The sequence below is a fragment of the Salvelinus namaycush genome, chromosome 19 (genome assembly GCF_016432855.1).
Source record: "Salvelinus namaycush isolate Seneca chromosome 19, SaNama_1.0, whole genome shotgun sequence".
NCBI lineage: Eukaryota > Metazoa > Chordata > Actinopteri > Salmoniformes > Salmonidae > Salvelinus > Salvelinus namaycush.
In genome coordinates, this window is record NC_052325.1 from 41,091,926 (window position 1) to 41,118,232 (window position 26,307).

Below are 26,307 nucleotides of genomic sequence, written 5' to 3' on the forward strand. Positions count from 1 at the left end.
TCGGGGAACAGGCTTGGCAGAGTCCTTTCGGTCCTCCTTTTCCCCTTTTAACAACTCCCATGTAGATCGGTACGTTTCCACAGCCTGAGCTATGTCGTCGGCCGACGACGGGTTTGCTTGCCCCACGACCCTTTTTAAGTCCCTGGGTAATTCCCTCAAAATCTTGTCCACTACGAGCGTCTCTACGACATGTCCTACTCCCTTCCCGGGCTCCAGCCACTGTTTCATTGGACGGCCATATAGAGCCATAAAGTTGCATCAATCTCGGGCGGTCAGCTGGTACCGGGACAGAATCTCGGGTTTTAGTCACCCGTAGTCAGCAGCTTCGCGGGGGTCCAGGTTATAGTGGGCTTCCTGGGTTATCCCTGTCAAAAGAGGAGCTAACGCACTCACCCATTCTGTGGGGGGCCACTCTTCCAAGGTGGCTGTCCTTTCGAACGTCATGATGAAAGCCTCAATATCATCCTCCTTTGAGAGGCGAGGTAAGATGACGTGAGCAGCTGTTGTTGCATGAGTTCTATGGTTGTCTGCTGGGCCGTGATCAACTGTTGTAGTAGAGTGTTATCCATCCTTCTTGAATGGTTCCCCTGTGTCTACAGCAGTGCTTCTCAATTATTTTCTGTTACCTAGGAAGAAGTAAACATTTCGCCCCCCCCCCAACTCTCCGCCGCGACTGTAAATAGTATAATTTGTCTATAAAATTGTTAGAAGTACACCTCTGCATAACATTGTATCCTTATTAACATTAAAGAAAACAAAAAAGAAAGATATAGATCAACTTACAAAGAATAACTTTATTAACATTGTTTTTTAGTCTGTAACAGAAAAGACTTAAAGTGCATCGATTAGCCTGAATTTAACAAAAAAATTCAAGCCTTATTTAAACTGTAAACATTTTTTTACCATTTGATACTGAAAAATAAAATATAATCAATAAATAATAAATTCAAATTGATCAGCAACATTAACTCAGGAGCACAATATATGAAACACTTTAACCTATAAACAATGTGCTGATTTAAAAAAAAATCTAAATAAGGAAGACCATGTCTAATGCTGCAGGTAGTATCAGCTCCTCTGCTATGGAGTGTTTTTTTTTGCACTGAGCAATTTGGTACGCCACCTTATATGATGCTAACAGTGCTCGCTGGTTTACTGAAGTAGCATTCACAAAGCGGGATGATTGTTGGCAATATTTGGCACGTTTTCGCTGAAAAAACTCAAGTGGCTTATCAGCGTGTGTCACGCCCTGGCCTTAGTTATCTTTGTTTTCTGTATTATTTTAGTTAGGTCAGGGTGTGACAGGGTTTGTGTGTATTTGTCTCGTCTTGGGTGGTTGTATTGTATAGGGGGTTTTGTTGAGTGTATGGGGTTGTGTTCAGTATAGATGTTTAGGAAAGTCTATGGTTGCCTGGTTTGGTTCTCAATCAGAGACAGCTGTTTATTGTTGTCTCTGATTGGGAGCCATATTTAAGGCAGCCATAGGCATTAGGCTATTGTGGGTAATTGTCTATGTGATGTTGCATGTTTGCACTCAGTATTATAGCGGTCACGTTCGTTTTGTTATTTTGTATTGTGTGTTAAGTGTTCTTCGTTATTAACCTGCCCGACGTCGGTACACTTATGACAACATCCAGCTCAAGTGCACTTCACACATTAACAAGTCCAATACAGCATATGAAAGGTACACATCTTGTGAATCCAGCCAACATGTCCGATTTTTAAAATGTTTTACAGGGAAGACAAAATATGTAAATCTATTAGCTAACCACGTTAGCAAAAGACACCACTTTTTTACTCCATCAGTTTTTTACTCCATCAGTAGCTATCACAAATTCGACCAAATAAATATATAAATAGCCACTAACCAAGAAACAACTTCATCAGATGACAGTCTGATAACATATTTATTGTATAGCATATGTTTTGTTCGAAAAATGTGCATATTTCAGGTATAAATCATAGTTTACATTTCAGCTACAATCAGAAATTGCACCGAAAGCAGCCATAATATTTACAGACACCAACGTCAAATACCTAATTACTCATCATAAAACATTTCTGAAAAATACATAGTGTACAGCAATTGAAAGACAGGCATCTTGTGATTCCAGACAATATTTCCGATTTATTAAATGTTTTACAGCGAAAACAAAATGTAGCATTATATTAGCGTAGCCACAATAGCCAGAAACACTTGGGCGCCCACGACCAGTTCACATGCACGACAGATATTAGAAATAGCATCATAAAATGTTTCTTACTTTTGGTGATCTTCCGTCAGAATGTTGGACAAGGTGTCCTTTGTCCAGAACAGTCGTTGTTTTGATCTGGAACGGCAAATATCCCTCTTCATTTAGCATGCACACTAGCCGAGTGGCACGGATCTCTCCAAAGTCAACAAAGTCAGAGAACGGAACACGGCAAAACTCCCGAAAAAATTTCAATAATCTGATTAAACTATATTGAAAAAACATACATTACGATGATATGGTCACATGTATCAAATAAAATCCGAGCCGGAGATAGTTGTCGTCCATAACGGCAGCTAAACAGAAGGCAATCCCACTGTCCAAGTCGCGCGCTTCAGAGTACCGGAAATGAGGGACATGTCATACAAAGAGCTTGTATTCCAATTCAGATGAAGATAAACACGAAATTTCTTCTCTCACAGCCTCTTGACACCCAGAGGAAGGTCTATGAAGTGTACGTAGACTCTTACGTATCATGCCCATGTATAGGCAGGAAGTTGAACAGAGCATCGATTTCAGACATTCCACTTCCTGGTCAGGAAATGTGCTGCAGAACGAGTTCTGTTTCACTCAGAGAAATAATTCAAACGGTTTTAGAAACTAGAGTGTTTTCTATCCAATAGTAATAATAATATGCATATTGTACGAGCAAGAATTGAGTACGAGGCCGTTTGAAATGGGCACGATTTAACTGGCTACTCAATACTGCCCCTTGCAGCCATAACAGGTTAAAAAGAAGAATGTATTTCTCTCACGCTGCGCCTTGGTCCACTCCTTTAAACGGCCGTGACAGCGTGATTGGGGTGTAATGTCTTTAAGTGACGCCTTAATTTATTTGGCTTCATGCTGTCCGCTGCCAACATTCTTAGACACAGTAAACATACCGGTCTTTCCTCGTCTCCCACCGTAGTCACAGTGAAGCCAAGCGCTACATACGCGTCGTCATATTTCCTCGTCTTAGCTTTCGGGAGACTTGCGTTTGTCTCATTATCTCCGTCTCTCTCCGCCTTTCTTTTCATCCCTGTTAAATATTTTTCCATGGTGTCTCTTAAGGGTTTGTTATCTGCACTTCATATCTCCTGCTCTGTGCTGTGTGCTCTTGTTCAGTGCAAAAAAAAACTACTCCCTGCAGCAAAAAAAAAGCATGTTCCCCGGGGTCACACGCCCCACTATTTGAGAAGGACTGGTCTACAGGTAGATTTTTGTTTTCCTCACTTATCCTTGTGTCACTCGTCCACCTAGTGCCCGCATTCTCCACCAATGTGAGCGGACCAGGTACTTGGAGGTTGCTGTAAAGCGGAAAGGTGGAATAAACGAGTCAGGGGCAGGTTTTCTTAATTGAACGAAGTTCTCTATTGAGGTAATTTTTCCTTCTCAAACACTCCAACACAATCAATGATGATATCTCAAGGAAAACACACTTCTTCTTCACAAGAACAAGAAACACAAGGTGAGTATCTTTAAACTATAACATAAATCACGGGTGTGTCACCGCCTTCACGATCCTTCCGTGTAGAGCTCCCGTCGGGTGGTCGTCCGGATCTGTGGTGACCATTCCCAAGAGGTAGAGTGTCCCCTTCTTCTCCCTTTCAAAAGGTACATCCTCTCCTCTGTAGAAGCAAACACTCTTTTCTTTCTCCCCTCTCTGCCGGTTCCCTCCTCTCTATTGTAGGGGAAAGAGAATAGCTCGTTATTACCGTCAGCTGTGCTTAATTGCCTCTGATCACCTTGACTCACATGCCGGGCTGGGCTACTGTCCGTGGGAGCAGCCTGCCCTCTGGTGGTCCTTCCACATTATACTTTTGGTCAAATATTCTGTCCCTTTGGCCTTCTTACAGTCAATTAGCAGTCTACAAATGATTTGTAATTATTTTCCTGCCCCCCGACTGTCCACTCAAGAAAAAAGTTGATGATCCCTGCTCTAGGCTTTAGTGGAGTGCCATAGGAGTATCATTATCAGATGTTTGACAGAATGTTTTTGTGGCATCTGTCTTTTAGTTCTATCGTGGTGGAGAGACAGCCCTGTATGCCCACTCACCCTCAAAGACCCATGGTGCTGAAGACTGGGAAGCAGTTCACTGTCAAAATCAGGTGATTGCGCCAGTGCTACACACTCCAAACGCAATGTGCAATACTGTGTTGACTAGTAGCTAGAAGAAGCCTGCAGACCCAGAGGATAGTTGGTTAGCCATCCATGCTGTAACTCCTCAATTAAGACCCACACCTTAACACTACACTCTTCCATCCACATTAGTTCCTGATTGTCATTTGGCTTGCATTGTGATTACTTTATTGGTATCATAATACTCTTGCACCCGATAATATCCCCAGACTCCTGGTGAAGCTCCAGGAGTTCAACTACCAGCTCAAAGTCAAAGCTGTGTTTGACAAGTAAGTGAATGAGAAGTACGTACCAGAGCCATATACATACACACACGTGTACACATATGGCTTTGGGAACTGCTTAATGTTATATTTAATCAATTGTATTACATTGTTATATTTTATCAATGGCAAGAGTCAAAGTTTCAGTCACTGATGTATTGTATTTCTTTAGGGACGTCACTGAGAAGAACACAGTGAGAGGGTAGGAAATGTTTTGGTCTCTGTTATCCTACTTAAACCTGAAGTAGCCTAGTTAGTAGTCATTACATCTCCTCTGATTTTACGTAATTTCCAGGGTCCGGAAATTCAACATCTTGGGAACCAACACTAAGGTTATGAACATGGAGGAGTCCAATGGAAGCTTGGCAGCAGAATTCAGTTACCTGGTATGAACTGGCACATTCAGATGTTATCTTTTACCGCCTCAGAAACCCGGATCCGGGAGCACCCCCCACCACCCCCACCAGTAAAAAAGCTGAATAGCATAGCTAGCATAGCGTCACAAGTAAATACTAGCATCTAAATATCATTCAATCACAAGTCCAAGACACCAGATGAAAGATCCACTTCTTGTGAATCCAGCAATCATTTCTGATTTGTAAAATGTTTTACAGGGAAGACACAATATGTAAATCTATTAGCTAACCACGTTAGCAAAAGACACCATTTTTCTTTGTCCACCATTTTTTCTCTCCACCAGTAGCTATCACCAATTCGGCCAAATAAAGATATTGATAGCCACTAACCAAGAAAAAACCTCATCAGATGACAGTCTGATAACATATTTATTGTATAGGATAGGTTTTGTTAGAAAAATGTGCATATTTCAGGTAGAAATCATAGTTTGCAATTGCACCCACCATCACAACTCGACTAGAATAAATACAGAGAGCAACGTGTATTACCAATTTACTCATCATAAAACATTTCTTAAAAATATACAGCGCACAGCAATGGAAAGACACAGATCTTGTGAATTCAGACAATATTTCAGATTTTCTAAGTGTTTTACAGCGAAAACACAATAAATCGTTATATTAGCATACCACATGTGCAAACGTTACCCGAGCATTGATTCAAGGCAAAAAGAGCGATAGCGTTATCATCACCAAAATATATTAATTTTTTCACTAACCTTCTCAGAATTCTTCCGATGACACTCCTGTAACATCATATTACACAATCCATATAGAGTTTGATCGAAAATGTGCATATTTAGCGGCACAAATTGTGCTTACACAATGGAAATAGTGTCCAACTACTCAAGCAATCTGCCCGGCGCCATGTTGGAAAGACACCTATTTTTATCAAAAGCTATTCATAAACTTGACAAAAAAAATAAAAGTTGGATATCAATTGAAACACAAATTAGTTCTTAATGCAATCGCTGAATTACATTTTTTAAATTATCCTTACTGTGCAATACCGGGTGCGCCAAAGCGAAGCTACCCCAAAGAAAATGGCGGAATATGCGTTTAACATTTTTCTACAGAACAACGATTTATCATCATAAATAGTTCTTACTATGAGCTGATCTTCCATCAGAATCTTGGGCAATGTATCCTTTCTCCGGTCTAATCGTCTTTTGGTCGAAAGATGTCCTCTTGTCCCGTCGAAATGGCCACTAACGTTCGGCATCTACAGGAAAAGTGTCCAACTCTTCAAAGTGCGTCACAAAGAAATGCCTCAAAATCGCACTAAACGGATATAAATTGCTATAAAACGGTTTAAATTAACTACCTTATGATGTTTTTAACACCTATAACGAGTAAAAACATGACCGGCGATATATTACTGGCTAAACCAAAGCTTGGAAAGAGGCCAGTCCGACGTCCATCGTGCGTCAAGCGCAGGGGACAAAAGAAAGGTACTTCCGGTCTTTGGCCTTTTATACAGGCCCTGATTGCGCAATCGACTCCATTCAAATTGTCACCACTTACTGACATCTAGAGGAAGGCGTAGGCAGTGTTTGTATCCTCATAGCATTCACAGGGACATTAAAACTGACCTGGGACCAGAGGCCAAGATTTCTGAAATCTCACTCCCTGTCAGGAAAAGTGCTGTAGAATGAGTTCTGTTCCACTCAGAGACATAATTCCAACGGTTATAGAAACTAGAGAGTGTTTTCTATCCAATAATAATAATAATATGCATATTGTACGAGCAAGAATTGAGTACTAGGCAGTTTAATCTGGAGACCAATTTATGCTAAGTCGAAACAGCACCCCCCATAGGCTCAAGAGGTTATACTGTATATTGTACATATGATGTACTGTACATCAGGGTTCCCCAATAGGCGTCCCCCCCCCCCCCCCCCCCCCCAAGTTTTCTGAGCATTAAAGACTGCAAAATCACCTGGAAATTAGCTCAAAGTGATTTTGTTTTAGGAAATCTGTTCCCAAGTATTCCCATGCAGAAGTAGGGAGGCGTGTTTGATCGTATCTTAATGTAATCAAGGTTTGAAATTATTATGTTTTTGTCAAATACTATATCTGTTTGGGCTTCTCGTGATCAATTGCAGTGTACAAGTTATTTATAATTATGTTCCGGCCCTCCCAACCAACCGCTCGAGAAAAAAATCAGCCTATGGCTGATTTTAATTAGGGACCCCTGCTGTACATCAATGATGATAGCGTTATATATTCTTCATATTGTAATGACTAGGGTTGCAAAGCTACCGGTAATTTATCAAAGGTAATCTATGGCAATCTATGGTAACTTTGGTAATTTATTATTTAGTAACTTTCCAATTGTTTATTCATATATAGTATAAAATTATGTCTAATGTCTGTGTCCATATTGTCCATGAGTTTCTAGTGGATAGACCATATGTTTCAAGAGAAAATAGCCTAATTAATGAAAAAAGCATATTTTTCATTTTTTTCAATTAACTTTGCAACTTTTCCGACTATTTACTTTTTTCACAACTGCCACCAGTTTGGCGCCAAAACATTTACAACAATGACATATTGACTTTTGTGGGCGTCATGACCACAAAGTATGCCCCCTGTCTGTAAGTTAGGTCATTTTTCAAACACCTAAAACAGCTTTTTCCTGAGTCATAATCATTATGCTTAATTCTATGTAAAAAAGTTGTCTGCATATCTAAGCATGCCTCTTGAGCTGTCCTCCTGACTGGTGGTTATTTTATTTTATATAAAAATAAACAATATGCTTCTATTCATCTAGTTATTGCTTGCTTTTCTAAAGTCTACCAACCTTGCCAGCAGGCATGCCAGCTAAGATAGTTAGACAAGCTAGCTATTCAAACTTGATTGATAGCCTGAAAAGGCTTCTTAGTAGCTAGCTATGAGGTTTGGAGATTGGGAACCTAATTGGGCTAGCGAAAGCCAGCTTCCTAAAATTGCTAAATGGCAACAACAACAAAAAATCAGATATATTTTTTATACATGACAAATAGATGTCATCTTGAAAGTTACCAAAATTGTGGTAATTTACTGGTAAACTTCAAAAGTTTCCAGCTGGGGTTGGAACCGGTTCAGGGAACAAAACCCGAAAACCGAATAAGTTCAGAATTTTCTGAGGAACGGAAAAAGAACCGGGAACGAAAGTGATATCTAGTTTTCCGGAACAGAACTGTTATTTTCAAGTCTTGAGAATCGGTTAAAAATTTTATTTGTAAGTTAGAACAATATTCCTAATGTCTATTATACTGTATAGTTCTGTAATATAGTTAAGTTATAATGCTAGTAATAGCCTATAAACACATTACAATTCACATCATGTCATGATGTTCAGCGCTTCAAGCCAAGCTTCCTCCATGTCCACCCCTTGCTCTCTCCCCACCCATGAAATTTCAGTCGCATCTCAGGCCTGCACTTATCTGACCAATTAAACATGTAAACAAATATTTTACCTATTCCATAACAAGGTGCTCTATTGGCGCTAATTAAATTAATGAACTAAATGTAAAAACAATGTTGACTTCACAGGAAGAGTAAAAGAACGAAAAGGAACTATATGAACCGTTACTTTGTTTTGGTTCTAACAGGTTCAGAACAAAAATAAATATTGATTCTGCTCTGAACGGCCATTGGAAAATAAGTTAGGTTCCAACCCATGGTTTTCTATAATATACTGTCCCTTTGTAACCCTAGTAATGACCCTAGCCTTCATAAGAGCATTACGAAAGTGGTTTGATGTTAGCATTCTTGCCTTAGGTCAGGCGACCAGGGTTTAAGTCTCCTGCCGATTGCTGTAACAGTATATCATGTGTGCTGTTCAGAACCATGTTTTAACGTTTTGTTGATGTTGTTCTTCTTCTTTTGGTTACCTTACATTATTTACAACTATTTTCTTCCCCAGCAACTAAAGGAACAGAAAGTTACAGGCAACAGATCAAATGAGGTAAGCAAAGCACCTCAGGTGTGAGGATGATTGTGATGTATAATACTATTACTATGCAATGTCATAGTAATACATATACATTTTTTAAATTGATGTACGTCTGTGTGTCAACTCAGGGTCCTCTCATAGTGACGGAGGAGCTCCACTCTATTAGCTTTGAGACTCGACTCTGTCAGCCAGGACTCCAGGTCGAACTAGAGGTCAGAACAACAGTAACCAATCTGTAGAGCTTTTAAAAAGACATGGTATACACTATTGTCATGGCAGAAATATTTGTTAGTAATACACACCAAGGAGCCTGACTGTCTGTACTGATGTTCCTATCTGACTTCTCCTGTGTGTGTGTGTGGGGGGGGTGCGTGTGTGTATCCAGACAATGTCCCTGCCCATTGTGGTCATCTCCAACATTAGCCAGCTGCCCAGCGCCTGGGCCTCTGTCATGTGGTACAACATGCTGACCAGTGAGTCCAAGGTACAACCCCTCTCACCTACCCTTCTCATTCAAGACTAAATCCTCATAGCTACAGTATCTATGTATCTGTATATCTATCTACTTACTGAGATTTTACCCTCTGAGAACTACAGTCACTTTTGTTCTCTTAACTGCCTCCTTACTTATGTCATGTGATCCAGACTGGACAGGTTTAATCTAGGGGGTCGAACTCCTGGTCCTGAAGAGCCAGCTGGTGTGCAGGCTTTTGTTCCACCACAGCACTAACACTCCTCTTCCAAACTATCAGCTTATCATCTCCATCCCTCTCTCTCCTCCTCCTCAGAATCTGTCGTTCTTCCTGAGCCCTCCTCAGGCCACCTGGAGCCAGTTGTCAAACGTGCTGAGCTGGCAGTTCTCCTCCATAACCAAGCGAGGTCTCAACGACGAGCAGCTGAGCATGCTGGGAGACAAGCTCCTGGGTGAGTCTCATTGTGACTTGGCGTGGTTTTGTGAAACGACACAGCCACAGCAAACCCATCTGTGATATTAAGGTGCGCTAGTTGGTTATAAAAGGTGGCCATACATACAGTGTGTGAGGTGGCTATTAGTTTTTCTCTACACACATATCTGGCAAGAGAGTCAAGGTGACCAACTAATTTGGCCAACTAATCCAAGATAAAGGCTAACAATACAAATGTTGCATAAAATCTATTCACCATATAAAAAGGTGCATAAACAGCTTATGACCTCTGTCATGTGTTGCTCATAACGGTGTTAGCTAAGGTCGTTCCATTAAAGTGAACCAATAATAATACGAAACTCCTGTGACAGGTCAGGAAGCAGCGGGAAACCCTAATGGCCTCATCCCCTGGACCAAGTTCTGTAAGGTGAGCATCTCACTGGAAGTTTAGTGTTTTAGCCAACCCCTGTGTGTTTACTATGGGCTGTGTATTGAGTGTGTCTTTGCCTGAGCAGAATGTGAATGAGAAGAGCTTTCCCTTCTGGCTGTGGATCGAGGGAATACTGGACCTGATCAAGACACACCTGCTGTGTCTGTGGAATGATGGGTAAAACATCTCTCCAACTCACATTACTTCAGTATGCCTTTCTGAAGACTAGGTCAACATTACTTTTTTGAAAAGTTACTTTATTGTGCTATAATCCACTACATATCTATGGTCTATAGGTGTATCATGGGCTTTGTTAGTAAGGAGAGAGAGAAGGTCCTGCTGAAGGACAAGGAGCCTGGAACGTTCCTGCTGCGCTTCAGCGAGAGCAGCCGAGAGGGAGCCATTACCTTCACCTGGGTGGAGGGCTCCAATAACGGTGTGTGTGTTTTTTTGTGTGCATATGTTGTTGTAGCTTTGTAGCTGTAGATGAAGGGGAGGAGATGGGTTAAAGAAGGATTTTTAAGCCTTGAGACAATTGGGACGTGGATTGTGTATGTGTGCCATTCAGAGGGTGAATGGGCAAGACAAAATATTTAAGTGTCTTTGAATGGGGTATAGTAGTAGGTGCCAGGTGCATCGGTTTGAGTCAAGAACTGCAACACTGCTGGAATTTTCACGCTCAACAGTTTCCCGTGTGTATCAAGAATGATCCACCACCCTTGAAGGATATCCAGCCAACTTGACAAAACTGTGGGAAGCATTGGAGTCAACATGGGCCAGCATCCTTGTGGAACACTTTCGACACCTTGTAGAGTCCATGCCCCGATGAATTGAGGCTGTTCTGGGGGCAAAAGTGTGGGGGGGTGCAACTCAATATTAGGAAGGTGTTCCTAATGTGTGGTATATATACACTCCATGTACTTACCTATGGACAGACAAAAAAAAATATATTTTAATATATATTGTTTTTACACATTATGAGTATGTGTCTGTACATCTGTCTCAGGTATATGTGTTTCTGTTTGTATTATTTTACCAGGTAAGCTGACTGAGAACACATTCTAATATCACATTGTGTGTGTGTGCATTTATGTACAGTTGAAGTCAGAAGTTAAAATACACTTAGGTTGGAGTCATTAAAACTAGTTTTTCAACCACTCCACAAATTTCTTGTTTTAACAAACTATAGTTTTGTGCATGTGTCACGCCCTGACCTTAGTTATCTTTGTTTTCTTTATTATTTTGGTTAGGTCAGGGTGTGACATGGGGGATGTATGTGTTTTGTCTTGTCTAGGGGTTTTGTATGTTTATGGGGTGTTTCTAGTCTAGGTGTTTGTATGTCTATGGTTGCCTAGATTGGTTCTCAATTAGAGGCAGCTGTTTATCGTTGTCTCTGATTGGGAACCATATTTAGGCAGCCATATTTCGTGGGTTATTGTCTATGTGTAAGTTGCCTGTGTCTGCACTTTTCTTATATAGCGTCACGTTCGTTTTGTTGTTTTTGTATAGTTTGTCAAGTGTTCTTCGTTTCGGTAAATAAATAGAAGAATGTATTACTATCACGCTGCGCCTTGGTCCTCCTCTCTTCCTCCATACGACGAACGTGACAGCATGACACAAGTAATTTTTCCAACAATTGTTTACAGACAGATTAATTCACTGTATCACAATTCCAGTGGGTCAGAAGTTTACATACACTAAATTGACTGTGCCTTTAAACAGCTTGGAAGTTTCCAGAAAATGATGTCATGGCTTTAGAAGCTTCTGATAGGCTAATTGACATCATTTGAGTCAATTGGAGGTGTACCTGTGGATGTATTTCAAGGCCTATCTTCAAACCAAGTGCCTCTTTGCTTGACATCATGGGAAAATCAAAAGAAATCAGCCCAAAAAATGGTGGACCTCCACATGTCTGGTTCATCCTTGGGAGCAATTTCCAAACGCCTGAAGGTACCACGTTCACCTGTACAAACAATAGTACGCAAGTATAAACACCATGGTACCACGCAGCCGTCATGCTGCTCAGGAAGGAGACACGTTCTGTCTCCTAGAGATGAACATACTTTGGTGCGAAAAGTGCAAATCAATCCCAGAACAACAGCAAGGACCTTGTGAAGATGCTGGAGGAAACGGGTACAAAAGTATCTTTATCCACAGTAAAATGAGTCCTACATCGACATAACCTGAAAGGCAAGGAAGAAGCCACTGCTCCAAAACCGCCATAAAAAAGCTAGACTACGGTTTGCAAATTCACATGGGTCGTACTTTTTTCCCCCTCTGGTCTGATGAAACAAAAATATAACTGTTTGGCCATAATGACCATCGTTATGTTTGGAGGAAAAAGGGGGAGGCTTGCAAGCCGAAGAACACCATCCCAACCGTGAAGCACGGGGGTGGCAGCATCATGTTGTGGGTGTGCTTTGCTGCAGGAGGGACTGGTGCACTTCACAAAATAGATGGCATCATGAGGAGGACAATTTGGTGGATATATTGAAGAAACATCTCAAGACATCAGTCAGGAAGTTAAAGCTTGGTCGCAAATGGGTCTTCCAAATGGACAATGACCCCAAGCATACTTCCAAAGTTGTGGCAAAATGGCTTAAGGACAACAAAGTCAAGGTATTGGAGTGACCATCACAAAGCCCTGACCTCAATCCTATAGACATTTTGTGGGCAGAACTGAAAAAGCGTGTGCGAGCAAGGAGGCCTACAAACCTGACTCAGTTACACCAGCTCTGTCAGGAGGAATGGGCCAAAATTCACTCAACTTATGTCACGATTGTCGTCTGGAGAAAGAGATGAGGACCAAGGTGCAGCGTAGTGCGTGTTCATATTTAATTTAACTTCTCTATGATATGTGGGACACTAATGTCCCACTTGGCCAAAATCCAGAAAAAATGTAGCGCGCCAAATTTAAATATATTACTATAAAAATCAATCTTTCGTGAAATCACACATGAAAGACACCAAATTTAAAAGCTACACATGTTGTGAATCTAGCCAACATCTCTGATTTCAAAAAGGATTTACGGGGAAAGCACACCAAACAATTATGTTAGCTCAGTACATAGCCACAGAAAAACACAGCCATTTTCCCAGCAAAATATAGTAGTAACAAAAAGCAGAAATAGAGATAAAATTAATCACTAACCTTTGAACATCTTCATCAGATGACACTCATATGACATCATGTTACACAATACATTTATGTTTTGTTCGATAATGTGCATATTTACATCCACAAATCTCGGTTTACATTGGCGCCATGTTCAGAAATGCCTCCAAAAAAGGGGCCTCCCGGGTGGCGCAGTGGTCTAGGGCACTGCATCGCAGTGCTAGTTGCGCCACCAGAGTCTCTGGGTTCGCGCCCAGGCTCTGTCGCAGCCGGCCGCGACCGGGAGGTCCGTGGGGCGACGCACAATTGGCATAGCGTCGTCCGGGTTAGGGAGGGTTTGGCCGGTAGGGATATCCTTGTCTCATCGCGCTCCAGCGACTCCTGTGGCGGGCCGGGCGCAGTGCGCGCTAACCAAGGGGGCCAGGTACACGGTGTTTCCGCCGACACATTGGTGCGGCTGGCTTCCGGGTTGGAGGCGCGCTGTGTTAAGAAGCAGTGCGGCTTGGTTGGGTTGTGCTTCGGAGGACGCATGGCTTTCGACCTTCGTCTCTCCCGAGCCCGTACGGGAGTTGTAGCGATGAGACAAGATAGTAATTACTAGCGATTGGATACCACGAAAATTGGGGAGAAAATGGGATACTTTTTTTTATTTTTTATAATAAAAAATAAAAAAATGCCTCCAAAATATCCGGAGTAATTATAGAGAGCCACGTCAAATAACAGAAATACTCATCATACACTTTGATGAAAGATACATGTTTTACATATAATTAAAAATACACTTGTTCTTAATGCAACCGCTGTGTCAGATTTCAAACAAACTTTACGTAAAAAGCACACCATGCAATAATCTGAGACGGCGCTCAGATTTAACAACATTTCTCCGCCATGTTGGAGTCAACAGAAATACAAAATTACATCATAAATATTCCCTTGCCTTTGATTATCTTCATCAGATTGCAGTGCCAGGAATCCTAGTTCCACAATAAATCGTTGTTTTGTTCGATAATGTCCATTACTTATTTCCAATTTAGCTAATTTTGCTAGCAGGTGTAGTACACGTGTCCAAACGCTCGCGCAGATGCAAGCAAACGTCGGACGAAAACTTCAAAACGTTATATTACAAGTCAAATAAACTGGTCAAACTTAGTAGAGAATCAATCTTCAGGATGTTGTTATCATATATATCCAATAACGTTCCAACCGGAGCATTCTTTTCAGTCTCTATAAGTAATGGAACGCATGGCGATATGAGGAAAGTGCGTGACCAAGAACTGGCACTCTGCCAGACCACTGACTCAAACACCTCCCATCCGGTCCCACAACACAGCATAAGCTTCATTCCACGTTCTACTGACTGTTGACATCCAGTGGAAGGCGTAGGAAGTGCAAACAGATCCATATATTACAGGGAATTGAATAGGCGATGACTTTAACATCGACCACTCTCAGAATTCTCACTTCCTGTTTTTTTTTCTCAGGTTTTTGCCTGCCATATGAGTTCTGTTATACTCACAGACATCATTCAAACAGTTTTATAAACTTGAGAGTGTTTTCTATCCAATAGTACTAATAATATGCATATATTAGCATCTGGGACAGAGTAGGAGGCAGTTCACTATGGGCACGCAATTCATCCAAAAGTGAAAATGCTCTCTATAAATGCTCTCTATAAGCCTCTCTATAGCCAGGGCGTGACAACTTATTGTGGGAAGCTTGTGGAAGGCTACCCTAAATGTTTGACCTAAGTTAAACAATTTAAAAGCAATGCTACCAAATACTAATTGAGTGTATGTAAACTTCTGACCCACTGGGAATGTGATGAAAGAAATAAAAGCTGAAATAAATAATTCTCTCTACTATTATTCTGACATTTCACATTCTTAAAATAAAGTGGTGATTTAACTGACCTAAGACAGGGAATTTTTACTAGGATTAAATGTCAGGAATTGTGAAAACTGGAGTTTAGATGTATTTGGCTAAGGTGTATGTAAACTTCCGACTTCAACTGTATATTTATGAACATATAGAACTCCATTTCCACGCGGTGGAGCCCTACACTAAGAAGGAGCTGGCCGCCATCTCTTTTCCTGACATCCTTCGCAACTACAAGCTGATGGCTGCCGAGAACATCCCTGAGAACCCTCTGCTCTACCTCTACCCCAACATCCCCAAAGACAGCGCCTTCACACGCTACTACAGCCGCCCCACAGAAGGTAACTAACAAGCTGTTAGAAATGTATGTATGTTGAGGAAAGATTGAGTAGTTGAAAAAGGTACAAATGGTGTTGAAGACTTCAATTCCAGTCTAAGCTATTATACACAATATTCACTGCATAGCATACTTTTCATATTTTGTTGTGCCACACCCTTTTCCCCCATTGAAATACTGACCACTGGTAATGCCTTGCCACGGGAGGTTGGTAAGGGGAGGAAGGCTCAAAATAATGTCTGGAATGGAGTCTGTGATGTGTTTGATACCATTCCATTTACTCCGTTTCAGCCATTACAATGAATCCGTCCTCCCCAATGTAGGGGCCACCTGTGTTTGGTTCTGATGATAACCTCTAGACGTCTATAACCTTTGACCTCAGCTGCTGAGCCAATGGAGTTGGAGAGTGCCTCTAAGGCTGGCTACATTAAGACGAAGCGCATCTATGTGTCTGAAGTGTAAGTGTGATTCTTGTTATGAAACCCCTTTTACTGTTTTTATATAGTTTTCATTGATTTAAGATACACACAGACAACCCACACAGCCCAAAGTACAAGAAAAGGTCAAACGAAAAGTGTACGTCTCTTGTTATGTCAGTCACTGACAGTCACTCACCCATGTCAGCTAACATGTTTTAGATTGGTAAATTAGTCTAGCTAAATATTTCACTGGTTGTAAACATGGTTGAATTACCGACCGAAGGGCCCCCATTGATTGATTGTCACTCTCACTCAGATATCATATTAAATACTGCAAACATTTCTTTTCTCCAGGTTATGTAACTGTTTGTTGGGTTCTGTTTCTCCTCAGCCACCCCTTCAGACTACAGGATGCCATGCTGCCCATGAGTCCCGAAGTGTATGGAGAGCTGACCAGGATTATTAACCCTGATGAGATTGAAAATGTGGTAGGTTACAGCCAGACAGCACCAGCCGCACACAGTGGTCGCGTTCCCCTGCTCAGCCGTTCCATGCATCAACCAATGGTTGCGTGAAACATCATCAACTGTGCCGCCCGGCACCAGATTGCTATAACATATGTGGTTAGCTGATACGTAAAATAATTATCCGGGTGTAGTAAGATCTGGCATGTATCAGCAACACCTGGGCAGAGTTACATGACCCACAGTGTGGTAGGTTAGAGACAGACAGTGCCAGCCACACACAGAGATGAGACAACACATATCTTATCATCATAAAACACAAAATGTGTAAAAGATGTGAACATTTGAGAAGACAAGACAGCCCTGGGCTAAAATTAGAATGTAAGGTCCGGGCAAATCAGCTGTACCGCTGTCATAACTGAAGCATTTATTTCCAAATCTTCCATGCGAGGGTCGGGATAATTCATGCATTTTTTATTTACTATGTGACTGTGCCACTGTGTAACACATGCAATCACAAAAGTGCAGCATTCCACTATTGAGATGCAGCCATTTCCCCCCCTGATCCTATGTTGTTCCTCTCCCTTCAGATGTGCACTCCCTTCCCAAACTAATCTGCCCTCTTCAGGTGGTGCCCAGGAAAATTTGTGTAAGCTCCCGAGCCGAGTACCGAAGACACCACACAAAAAGGATGACGTTTGCAATAGATTTGAAAGCACACCTGAAACTGTATATATATGTAGTCCTACGTTATCGTTTTATATACATGCATGAGATTTTGGGGCTTTGAGTCCAGCTGTTTGTAATAAGGAATGTCATTCTACGCTACTTGTGGGACAGGGTAACATTTTGTGTATGCATATGTAATGTGAAGAAAAAAAGGGATGAGAAAGCTGTTCTTCACTTTGTAAATAGATATGATTTTGTCGTAACTTATAATAAGGAAAATGGTTCAGCTGTTCTGGGTTGTTCCACGAAATGAGTGCCCTTTGATATTTCAGTCAGAAATGTTGCACCAATATTGAATTTTAAAAGGCTGTTATATTAAATGAAGTAGCCTTTAATATAGACCACATGGAGACTTCAATAAATCAGATGTTTAATATGGATAAAGGCTTGCTAAAATGCCAAAATTCATCAAATATATCTATATTGTTTTGTGTTATTTTTACAAAATTTTCTCCCCAATTTAGTGATTTCCAATTGGTAGTACTTGTCCCATCGCTGCAATTGGTAGTACTTGTCCCATCGGGAGAGGCGAAGGTCAAGAGCCTTGCGTCCGCCGAAACATGACCCTGCTTCTTGACACACTGCTCGATTAATCCAGAAGCCAGCCGCACCAATGTGTCGGAGGAAACACCGCACAACTGGCGACCACCACAGGAGTCACTAGAGCGCGATGGGACAAGGACATCGCGTCCGGCTAAACCCTCCCCTAACCCGGACGACGCTGGGCCAATTGTGCGTCGCCTCATGGATCTCCCGGTCACGGCTGGTTGCGACACAGCCCGGGATCGAACCCGGCTCTGTAGTGACACCTCAAGCACTGCGATGCAGTGCCTTAGACAACTGCCCCACTCGGGGGGCCTCAAATTCAGCATTTTGACACTTAATCCCAACATTTCTCAAAGTTTCTCCAAGCCCTAGTTATTTTGTTGCTTTGACAAAGTGATTTCTGAAGATGATTCTTTATTTCATGTGAGTAGTGATTCATTTGCATCTGTCCCTCATTTTAAGGTCAACCCTGTTACGTAAACTGAGCTCTCGTTTTAATTTGGTGAAACTATTCCTTTTGAAATATTGCTTTCAAAAGAAACATTGAACATCTAATAGTCAAATCACAGAGTAAACGCAGGTGCGCTGGATCTACTCTTTTTTTGTACATTTTCTGGTGTTTTGTGGTGGAAAACTGAGCAGGTCGAGCGTAACATGCCAACCCTGTTAGCCATAGATAGGCTAGAAGTGTTTTAACAATTACATTTTTGGGGTGAAGCTTGCATGCAATTGCCACTCCCTGTAGCACACAACAAGCTGTCATTTCCCCTGTCACAAGGGGATTTATGGCTGATTTAAGAAGAAATCATCAACCCTGTTAAGGTCAACCCTGGTACTTTATTTGGTACTGATAGTTTTGAGATGGGAAAACATGTTTATGAAGTTGAACGTGTGCTTTTTATGACAGAATGTGAACATTTGGTGAAATCAAATATTTTCTTTGACCAAGTGTGACGGCCCCTCCCTGCTCTGGTTTATGGGTTTTGCTGTGCTTACTTCCTGCAGGAGATTGGTGGGCGGAGCTGGGAGGGTCGTCAGTGCTGATTGGGGCACACCTGTGAAAGCTCAGCTGTGGCATAAAGCCACTGTTTCCCCCATTCAGCAAGAGATTCCTCTCTCCGTGCACACCTTTGGTTGTGTTGTTGTGGCTTTGGCAGTTGACACCTAATTTACTGACCTTCATGTCTCATCTGATTATTTTTGTGAGTGTTTATTTATGGTATAAATTAATTTTGTTATTCCTTTACTCAGTGTGTGGTTTCCCATTGTTTGTTTCAATCTTGAGCCAGGTTGTAACAAGTTATACAGAATTTGTGGAATGACCCTTATATGCAAAGTACTTCTAAACTGTACTCACGACTGCCTGGACTTCATTGTTTCAATTAATAAAAAATAAGAGTTCTCACATGCCTGAAAAGCGTTGCTTTATTTAACCTTGTTAATTGAAATATATTTATATATGTGTACATATTCCACTGCAAGGAGCAAGCACACCTCGTAACAAATGAACTTTAGGACATGTATGTCTTAAAATAACAGAAAAGGACATCCATGTATAGTACAGCAATACACTCTGTCTTTAGTTGGAATTTTAGACTGGTCTGCGACTATTGGTGACATCTGACTTAAACCAACTGTCCATATGACCTCCAGGGATTCGAACTCCTCTGAGCTAAAGCCTAGGCAGCTAACACAAGTTATCAGGGCTCAGGCAAGGTTACCCTTCTTCGAACCACCTCCATTACAACAGACATGTTGTGACAAGGACAAAACCAATGTCAGATTTTGAGACCTGTTCCTTTATGTATGTGTTAGGGTGGTGATTGGTTGGAGGGTTCAAGTTGGAGGGTTCAAGTCAGGTGTTTCCCAGACTATTAGAGTGGTGAATGAGGTTAAATGTCTGTGGCAAAATGTTCCATTATCTTTCTCATTCTTTGGATATCATTTTAACATGTTCTATATCTCTATACACAATGTCACCATCTCAGTGTTGCTGCAAAACGGTAACAGTGCATTACACAAATGAAAAAGTAATGGTTGAGATAGAAATGGAATGTACAGAGAGGACAGGGTTCTTCAGATATAGATTAGAACATTGTGCAAGGTTATTGTCCATTGTGCCAATGAAGCTGTTCTTATGCTACACCCTCGGAGTGTGGTGTGAGGAAAATAACCTCACGCTCAACGTCAACAAAGGAGATGATCGTGGACTTCAGGAAACAGCAGAGGGAGCACCCCCCTATCCACATCAACAGGAGAGTATTGGAGAAGTGGAAAGTTTTAAGTTCCTCTGCGTACACATCACGGACAAATTGAAATAGTCCACCCACACAGACCGCATGGTGAAGAAGGTACAACATCGCCTCTTCAACCTCAGGAGGCTGAAGAAATTTGGCTTGTCACCAAAAACGGTCACAAATTTTTACAGATGCACAATCGAGAGCATCCTGTCAGGCTGTATCACCGCCTGGTACAGCAACTGCACAACGCATCCCCGGGGGAAAACTACCTGCCCTCCAGGACACTTACACCACCCGATGTCACAGGAAGGCAAAAAAGATCATCAAGGACAACAACCACCCGAGCCACTGCCTGTTCACCCTGCTATCATCCAGAAGGCGAGGTCAGTACAAGTGCATCAAAGCTGGGACCGAGAGACTGAAAAACAGCTTCTATCTCAAGGCCATGACTGTTAAACAGCCATCACTAACATTGAGTGGCTGCTGCCAACATACTGACTCAATCTCTAGCCACTTTAATAATTAAAAATTGGATGTAATAAGTCACTAGTCACTTTAAACAATGCCACTGTATATAATGTTTACATACCCTACTTTACTCATCTCATATGGATATACTGTACTCTATACCATCTACTGCATCTTGCCTATGCTGTTTGGCCATCGCTCATCCATATATTTATATGTACATATTCTTATTCATTCCTTTACACTTGTGTGTACATGGCAGTTGTTGTGAAATTGTTAGATTACTTGTTAGATACTACTGCACGGTCGGAACTAGAAGCACAAGCATTTCGCTACACTCGCATTAACATCTGCTAAACGTGTATGTGATTTGATTTAATGTTTTCCCCATAAAACCTACCACTGTTTTGATTTCTAATTTCATCAGTATTGGTTTATGCTGTGTTAAAATGTGTGTTTAAGCAATAAACAAATTAAAAAAGAAAAACTCTGGTTGTAAACTGACTGCAGTAGCCATGTTTTTGGTATCGCTCATGTCATACTGCGTGTCATTCCTTAACTGTCTGGATTCTACATTCATATTGGGCCTCCACAAAACTGACACACTAAATCAACAAACTGTTTTTGTACATATTCAAGTAGCGATTCATAACATACAAATACAATCAGTACATGGCTTTCCATTCATTTCTTAAACTCATTGGAAATGAAATGGAATTCAACTATGCTATAATCCCACTGAATCATGAATAACCCTCATTCAGATGATTTTATATGGTCCTTTACACACACCAGCTCCGTGGGAATATTGAATCCTCGCCAAAGGCACAAGTTCCTTCAAAAAGTGTGAGACATTTAGGATGAGTTTTTGACAATATTAATGTCAACTGCCATATGTTTATGTACATGTCCAACTGGTTTCCTCCTATTTCAGACTACTGATGCCAGACTAGTGGCCACAGATACTCCCCTATTCTGTCAGTGGTTCCAGATCTACAACAGACAACTGTGTGCACATAGCAGACAGTATTGAGCAAGAGAGAAGTAAAATTCCATTGTTAAGAGAAAATCATAATACAAAAAAAGAACACTAGACCAAAAATATACACCTTTTTTTTGGTTTAAGTGTCTTGTGCCGTCCCAAATAAAGTACAATAAAATGAAATTGAAATGAAAGCTAAAGGGCATATGCAGTAGGGTTGATAAAGGTCAAGATAAGTTTGACTGGGACTAGTGGAAGCGTAGGATGTTTGGTAACATTTGGCATCCTAAACTTGTTTACATGTGACAAAGTAGGCTACAGGACCATATAGTGCTTCTACCCAAGTGGTGGCCCATCATGTCTTTAGGAGCTACAGTCTTTTTCATTTTTTCCAACCAGCCATTAACCAAGACATATAGCTAGAATGTTATGGAGTGATATTAGTGCCAACATAAACTGAATTTCAGATTCAACATCATATCGCTCCATAGACTCTAATGTGCCTGGTTTGGCCAAAGATTACTACACATTGTGGCCTTCCAGGAAAAATACCAAACTGCTAAACTATTACATTGAATTATAGTATTGGTACTTGATATCATGAAATATATTTACTTTATACAGTACATAAATATACAATTTACATGTAGCAGCATATGTATAATGATATCACTTTATATTGCACACCAATGTCACAAAGATTCAATCAGATTCTGCACTTTGATTTGGGACTCACTCTCACCACACACACACACACACACACACACACACACACAACAAAAGGTAAAGCAAAACACTTACAGTAAAACAAAGGAGTATAAAACATGTCAAACACATTTAATCAAACACACAGTTCAGAAATAAAGTCATCATACAAAGTCGACAAAAGTCACTCCAAAAAGTTTTTATCCCACCAAAGAAACAGCAGTCTAGTAGAGAGGATACAAAAGCAGCGTGGCGCCATCAACTGGCTTGGATGTCTACACTACAGCAGGCCGCCCAGGTTGTTCTCTGCTGTCTCCTTGTCCTTCTTGGGGGCCTCTTGTGGGTTGTACTTGTTTTGATAGTCCTGGAGGATGGTGACCATGTCGTGATGGACAAAATGCAAGACCTCTTCCATTGGGGTCTTATCCCACCTACCGGAAAGATAATGAGCAGTGTGACTGACTGGGGTTGGACTGGCCTACAAAGGTATTCGTTTTGGGAACTAACACAACTCTTCAGGTGTGAAAATTCTATAGGGTACAGTTCAAATAAATCCCTCATGGTTGACCATAAGTGTTCTTTTGAGTGGGAGTACATTGTAGACTGTCACACAAGTATATGATACAGTCTCTCATCCACCCACACCTACCTACCCACCCAAAACACACACACAGATAAGACAGACAGGCAGACAGACAAAGTGGTCATACCTATCAATGGGAACAGGGTTCACTTTGCACGCCTCCAAGAGGAAGCGCACCACCTCTGCATGTCCTGAAAGTAGAGCAGATGACAGGGTTATTTAAGAAACAAACACACACTCCTACACACTTTCTCTCTCACATACTGCAGCAAAGACGTCAAACACTACACAGTGCAGTTACCGAGGGACAACAAATTAACCCTACGACACAGAGGGGGTCTGCCAAACACTCCCAGAGGACCCTGACACACACACAATCTGTCCCTGTGTGTGACAGGAAAAGGAGGCTGTGAGAAGTACCTTCTGCTGCAGCCACATGTAAAGCCGTCCTGGAGTCATAGTCCCTCTGCTCCATGTCCATGGAGGACAGAGCAAATCTGCAGACATACAGAAACAGGTCAGCAGTGTCACGAGATGGACGATAACGGCCAAAGAAAGAACACGGAAGTAAGTCAGAGATGCAAAAGATGATTTATCACTATGAAGATCTAATCATTCCATTGTCATGAAATTAACATGATAAAAAAATATATATAATTTGCATTTCATGGACAGCAGGACTTTAGTGCCATTGTACACACTGAGGCACAGTCATTATGTTTGGTGTTTCTGTGAATTTGAGAGTTGCATACTTGACCTCCTTAGTGCTGAGACGTTTCCGGTGTAGGCGGCAAACAGGAGGTTGATGACAGACTTGACCTGGAGCGAAAAAAAGAAAGCAGTTTGTGGAACCAGGCAACACACACAGGCAGCCAGGGGGTGTGTGGGGGACATGTGCCAGCTAAAGGAGAAGCAGAGTCAAACCCATCAAATCAGGACTTCTGGATACCAATAAACTCCTAACAAAACCCCAAGGCAATGGCAGTACTACTTAAATTATGTGAATCTGAAAATTATACGGCAGATTGAGAGCTTTCTCGTTTACTGTAATAACCTGAAGTAAAATGCTACTGCGAGCCACTCATGACGTCAGCAATAACTAGGAAACGAAATGAGAAAAAGTAAGAAAACTATAGTTAAAAAAATATTGGCATCACTAAGTAGAGCTGAAAGGAATAATGCTAAGAATACAGTTGTAGTGCATTGTAAGACTTCCCAGAAGTTCTTATTACCCCTTTATAATGTCTAAGCAGGGGATATTGCCAGCTTCCTTAGCCAATGTTTTCTATTTTAAAGTGCACCCAGTCATGTTTGAGGAGCTACCAGTATCGATTACAGACCAAATACTATGGTTGGATTCTGGCAGTGGGTTTTTAAAGAGTTGATTGGAGAAGTACAGGTAGAGATGAACATATTGGGTGTAACACTATGGCACTAGCATAGAAATAGAGTGATGGAATACAATTTGAGCTTATTCTCTTTTGGTCCGTTCACAATACACTTACTTGAAGTTCCCATGCTTTAACAGACTACTTGTGCGTTTTATGGGAGGGAAGGCAATCTAAATTGAGGGCCTTGCTGTATTGCAAAGTTATTGGTCTGCAGTAACCTTCTCTAATCTAATCTGACAATTAACCACTAGAGGGTGCTGAAACATTACTGAAGGGATAGTGACATTGCCTTGAGTAAATTCTCTGTTTTTCCAATTGGGTGATGGTGGTGGTATTGTGGGTGGAGCTCAAAAGCTTCAAAGACATTGTTATGTGAACCTCTGTTTGGACCGGAATTAGATGCTTTATATATCAACTGTACTGGAGCTAATGAAAACAGTGAATTAAAAACAAAAACAGTAAACAGTGCTGGGGAATCAAAAGCATAAAACCCTTGCTTCACATTCACAACAAACCAGTAAAAACGAATCAATTAATACATTTCTCAATTAATGACAATATGGAGTTATTACCAGTTGAGAAATGTTTTACTTGGGGAAGAACAGCTGTGCAGTATAACATATCTGATGCATTTTGATGAGGATGCACAATGCTTTCCAATGCAGAGACACAACTGCCCAGAATAGAATATAAAGGAGCTCCACATCACAGTAGAACACCAATCAGAACAGAATGAACCATTTCAATTTGTCTGTGATGTGTACGCCAAGGAACTTAAACCTTTCCACTTCTCCACTACTGTCCTGTTGATGTGGATAGGGGGGTGCTCCCTCTGCTGTTTCCTGAAGTCCATGATCATCTCCTTTGTTTTGTTGACATTGAGCGTGAGGTTATTTTCCTGACACCACACTCCGAGGGTGTAGCATAAGAACAGCTTCATTGGCACAATGGACAGTAACCTTGCACAATGTTCTAATCTAACATTCGAATCTATATCTGCTTAATTTGTCAATTATGTCAGTGTTGGAGCCCCTGGCTATCCATAAATTTAAAAAACAAGAATATGGTGCCATCTGGTTTGCTTAATATAAGGAATTTGAAATTATTTATAGGTTAATTTATAAGTACATTTTATCCAATTACATTTTTGATACTTAAGTATATTTAAAACCAAATACTTTTAGACTATTACTCTAGTATTTTACTGGGTGACTTTAACTTGAGTAAAAGTAAAGATACCTTAATAGAAAATGACTGTCATGTATGACAATTGGGTACTTTTTCGACCACTGCACTGGTTCTGTGTATAAGCCATTTAGAAATACATTTTACCCAAAGCGATTTAGCTACGATAATGCAAAGTATCGTCCCTAGAGATACTGAATATGCCGCTGTTAAGTGGAAACGTTATTTTCGTTTGAGTTGGTTGATCAAGGACGCCTGACTACGTACGGAAGCTTCTGCAACGAGTCGTCTGTATAAACAATGGTTCGTTGCGGGACGAAGCAATGGCCATGCACGTATACATTTTACGTATGGGTGCTCCCGGGAATCGAACCCATAATTCTTGCGTTGCAAGCGCCATGCTGTACCAACTGAGCTACAGGACCACAGACAACAATAGCCAACGTTACGTTTCTCTCAAGATTAGAATACTTGTGCTGCTAGCTAGCCAGGGATCCAGTTTGCATCCATGGCATACTTGTGACATACAGTTAATTCAGGTTTAGCTCATATCAGCTGCAAAGTACACACACACGTACCTGGAATCATTTGTAATAACTGGCTCTCTGAAGTTTATTTTGCTGCCACCACGGTGAACCACGCGTATTTCTGCGTGCGCCACCATCTTTTCGAATTTCAACTATGAACCTTCGCCTCTGACCCAACAACACATGGCTTGCTTCTGTCCTTGTTTATTCAAAACTGGTTCGTAGTCGCCCTCAAGCGTTCTTCTCCAATTACTGCATTTTATTTTTATTTTTTATTATTTCACCTTATTTAACTAGGCAAGTCAGTTAAGAACACATTCTTATTTACAATGTTATGTATTGCTCATCATTGTTGTTGGCTGTTGATTACTTATTTATTTGTTGTCATCACATTATTGTACAAAAAAACGGAA

The 26,307-nt window shown here is 41.1% G+C and overlaps 2 protein-coding genes across 3 annotated transcripts in view; one reads left to right on the plus strand and one right to left on the minus strand.

The window, feature by feature from the left end:
• stat1b (signal transducer and activator of transcription 1b) overlaps nucleotides 1-19,220 on the plus strand; it is a 40,309-nt gene extending 21,089 nt beyond the window's left edge. The window contains exons 10-25 of one of the 2 annotated variants that reach the window (XM_039015001.1): nucleotides 4,251-4,343; nucleotides 4,584-4,643; nucleotides 4,810-4,839; nucleotides 4,933-5,023; nucleotides 8,964-9,005; nucleotides 9,122-9,205; nucleotides 9,379-9,477; nucleotides 9,782-9,917; nucleotides 10,270-10,325; nucleotides 10,414-10,505; nucleotides 10,625-10,764; nucleotides 15,474-15,659; nucleotides 16,038-16,113; nucleotides 16,466-16,562; nucleotides 17,129-17,187; nucleotides 18,819-19,220. In XM_039015001.1, the coding sequence (XP_038870929.1) occupies nucleotides 4,251-4,343; nucleotides 4,584-4,643; nucleotides 4,810-4,839; nucleotides 4,933-5,023; nucleotides 8,964-9,005; nucleotides 9,122-9,205; nucleotides 9,379-9,477; nucleotides 9,782-9,917; nucleotides 10,270-10,325; nucleotides 10,414-10,505; nucleotides 10,625-10,764; nucleotides 15,474-15,659; nucleotides 16,038-16,113; nucleotides 16,466-16,562; nucleotides 17,129-17,152 (1,306 nt within the window). In that variant the 3' untranslated portion in view covers nucleotides 17,153-17,187; nucleotides 18,819-19,220. Of the gene's footprint in view, nucleotides 1-4,250; nucleotides 4,344-4,583; nucleotides 4,644-4,809; nucleotides 4,840-4,932; nucleotides 5,024-8,963; nucleotides 9,006-9,121; nucleotides 9,206-9,378; nucleotides 9,478-9,781; nucleotides 9,918-10,269; nucleotides 10,326-10,413; nucleotides 10,506-10,624; nucleotides 10,765-15,473; nucleotides 15,660-15,946; nucleotides 16,114-16,465; nucleotides 16,563-17,128; nucleotides 17,188-18,818 lie in introns of those variants that run through there. The other variant, XM_039015002.1, reaches the window with a different exon arrangement.
• Nucleotides 19,221-21,271: 2,051 nt separating this feature from the next.
• LOC120063848 (glutaminase kidney isoform, mitochondrial-like) lies at nucleotides 21,272-26,055 on the minus strand. Its single transcript, XM_039014165.1, has 5 exons — nucleotides 25,946-26,055; nucleotides 23,544-23,610; nucleotides 23,212-23,288; nucleotides 22,919-22,982; nucleotides 21,272-22,639 (listed from the first exon to the last, which is right to left on the minus strand). The coding sequence occupies exons 1-5, from the start codon at nucleotides 25,953-25,955 to the stop codon at nucleotides 22,489-22,491; spliced, it is 369 nt and encodes a 122-aa protein (XP_038870093.1). The 5' UTR covers nucleotides 25,956-26,055; the 3' UTR covers nucleotides 21,272-22,488.
• Between the last annotated feature and the right edge of the window lie 252 nt (nucleotides 26,056-26,307).

Excerpts from the sequence above, each read along its gene's own strand:
- LOC120063848 (XM_039014165.1), bottom strand. Across the intron at positions 22,983-23,211 it reads ACATGTGGCTGCAGCAGAAG|GACATGCAGAGGTGGTGCGC; the intron begins GTACTTCTCACA and ends CTCTACTTTCAG. Across the intron at positions 22,640-22,918 it reads AACCCTGTTCCCATTGATAG|GTGGGATAAGACCCCAATGG; the intron begins GTATGACCACTT and ends TCTTTCCGGTAG.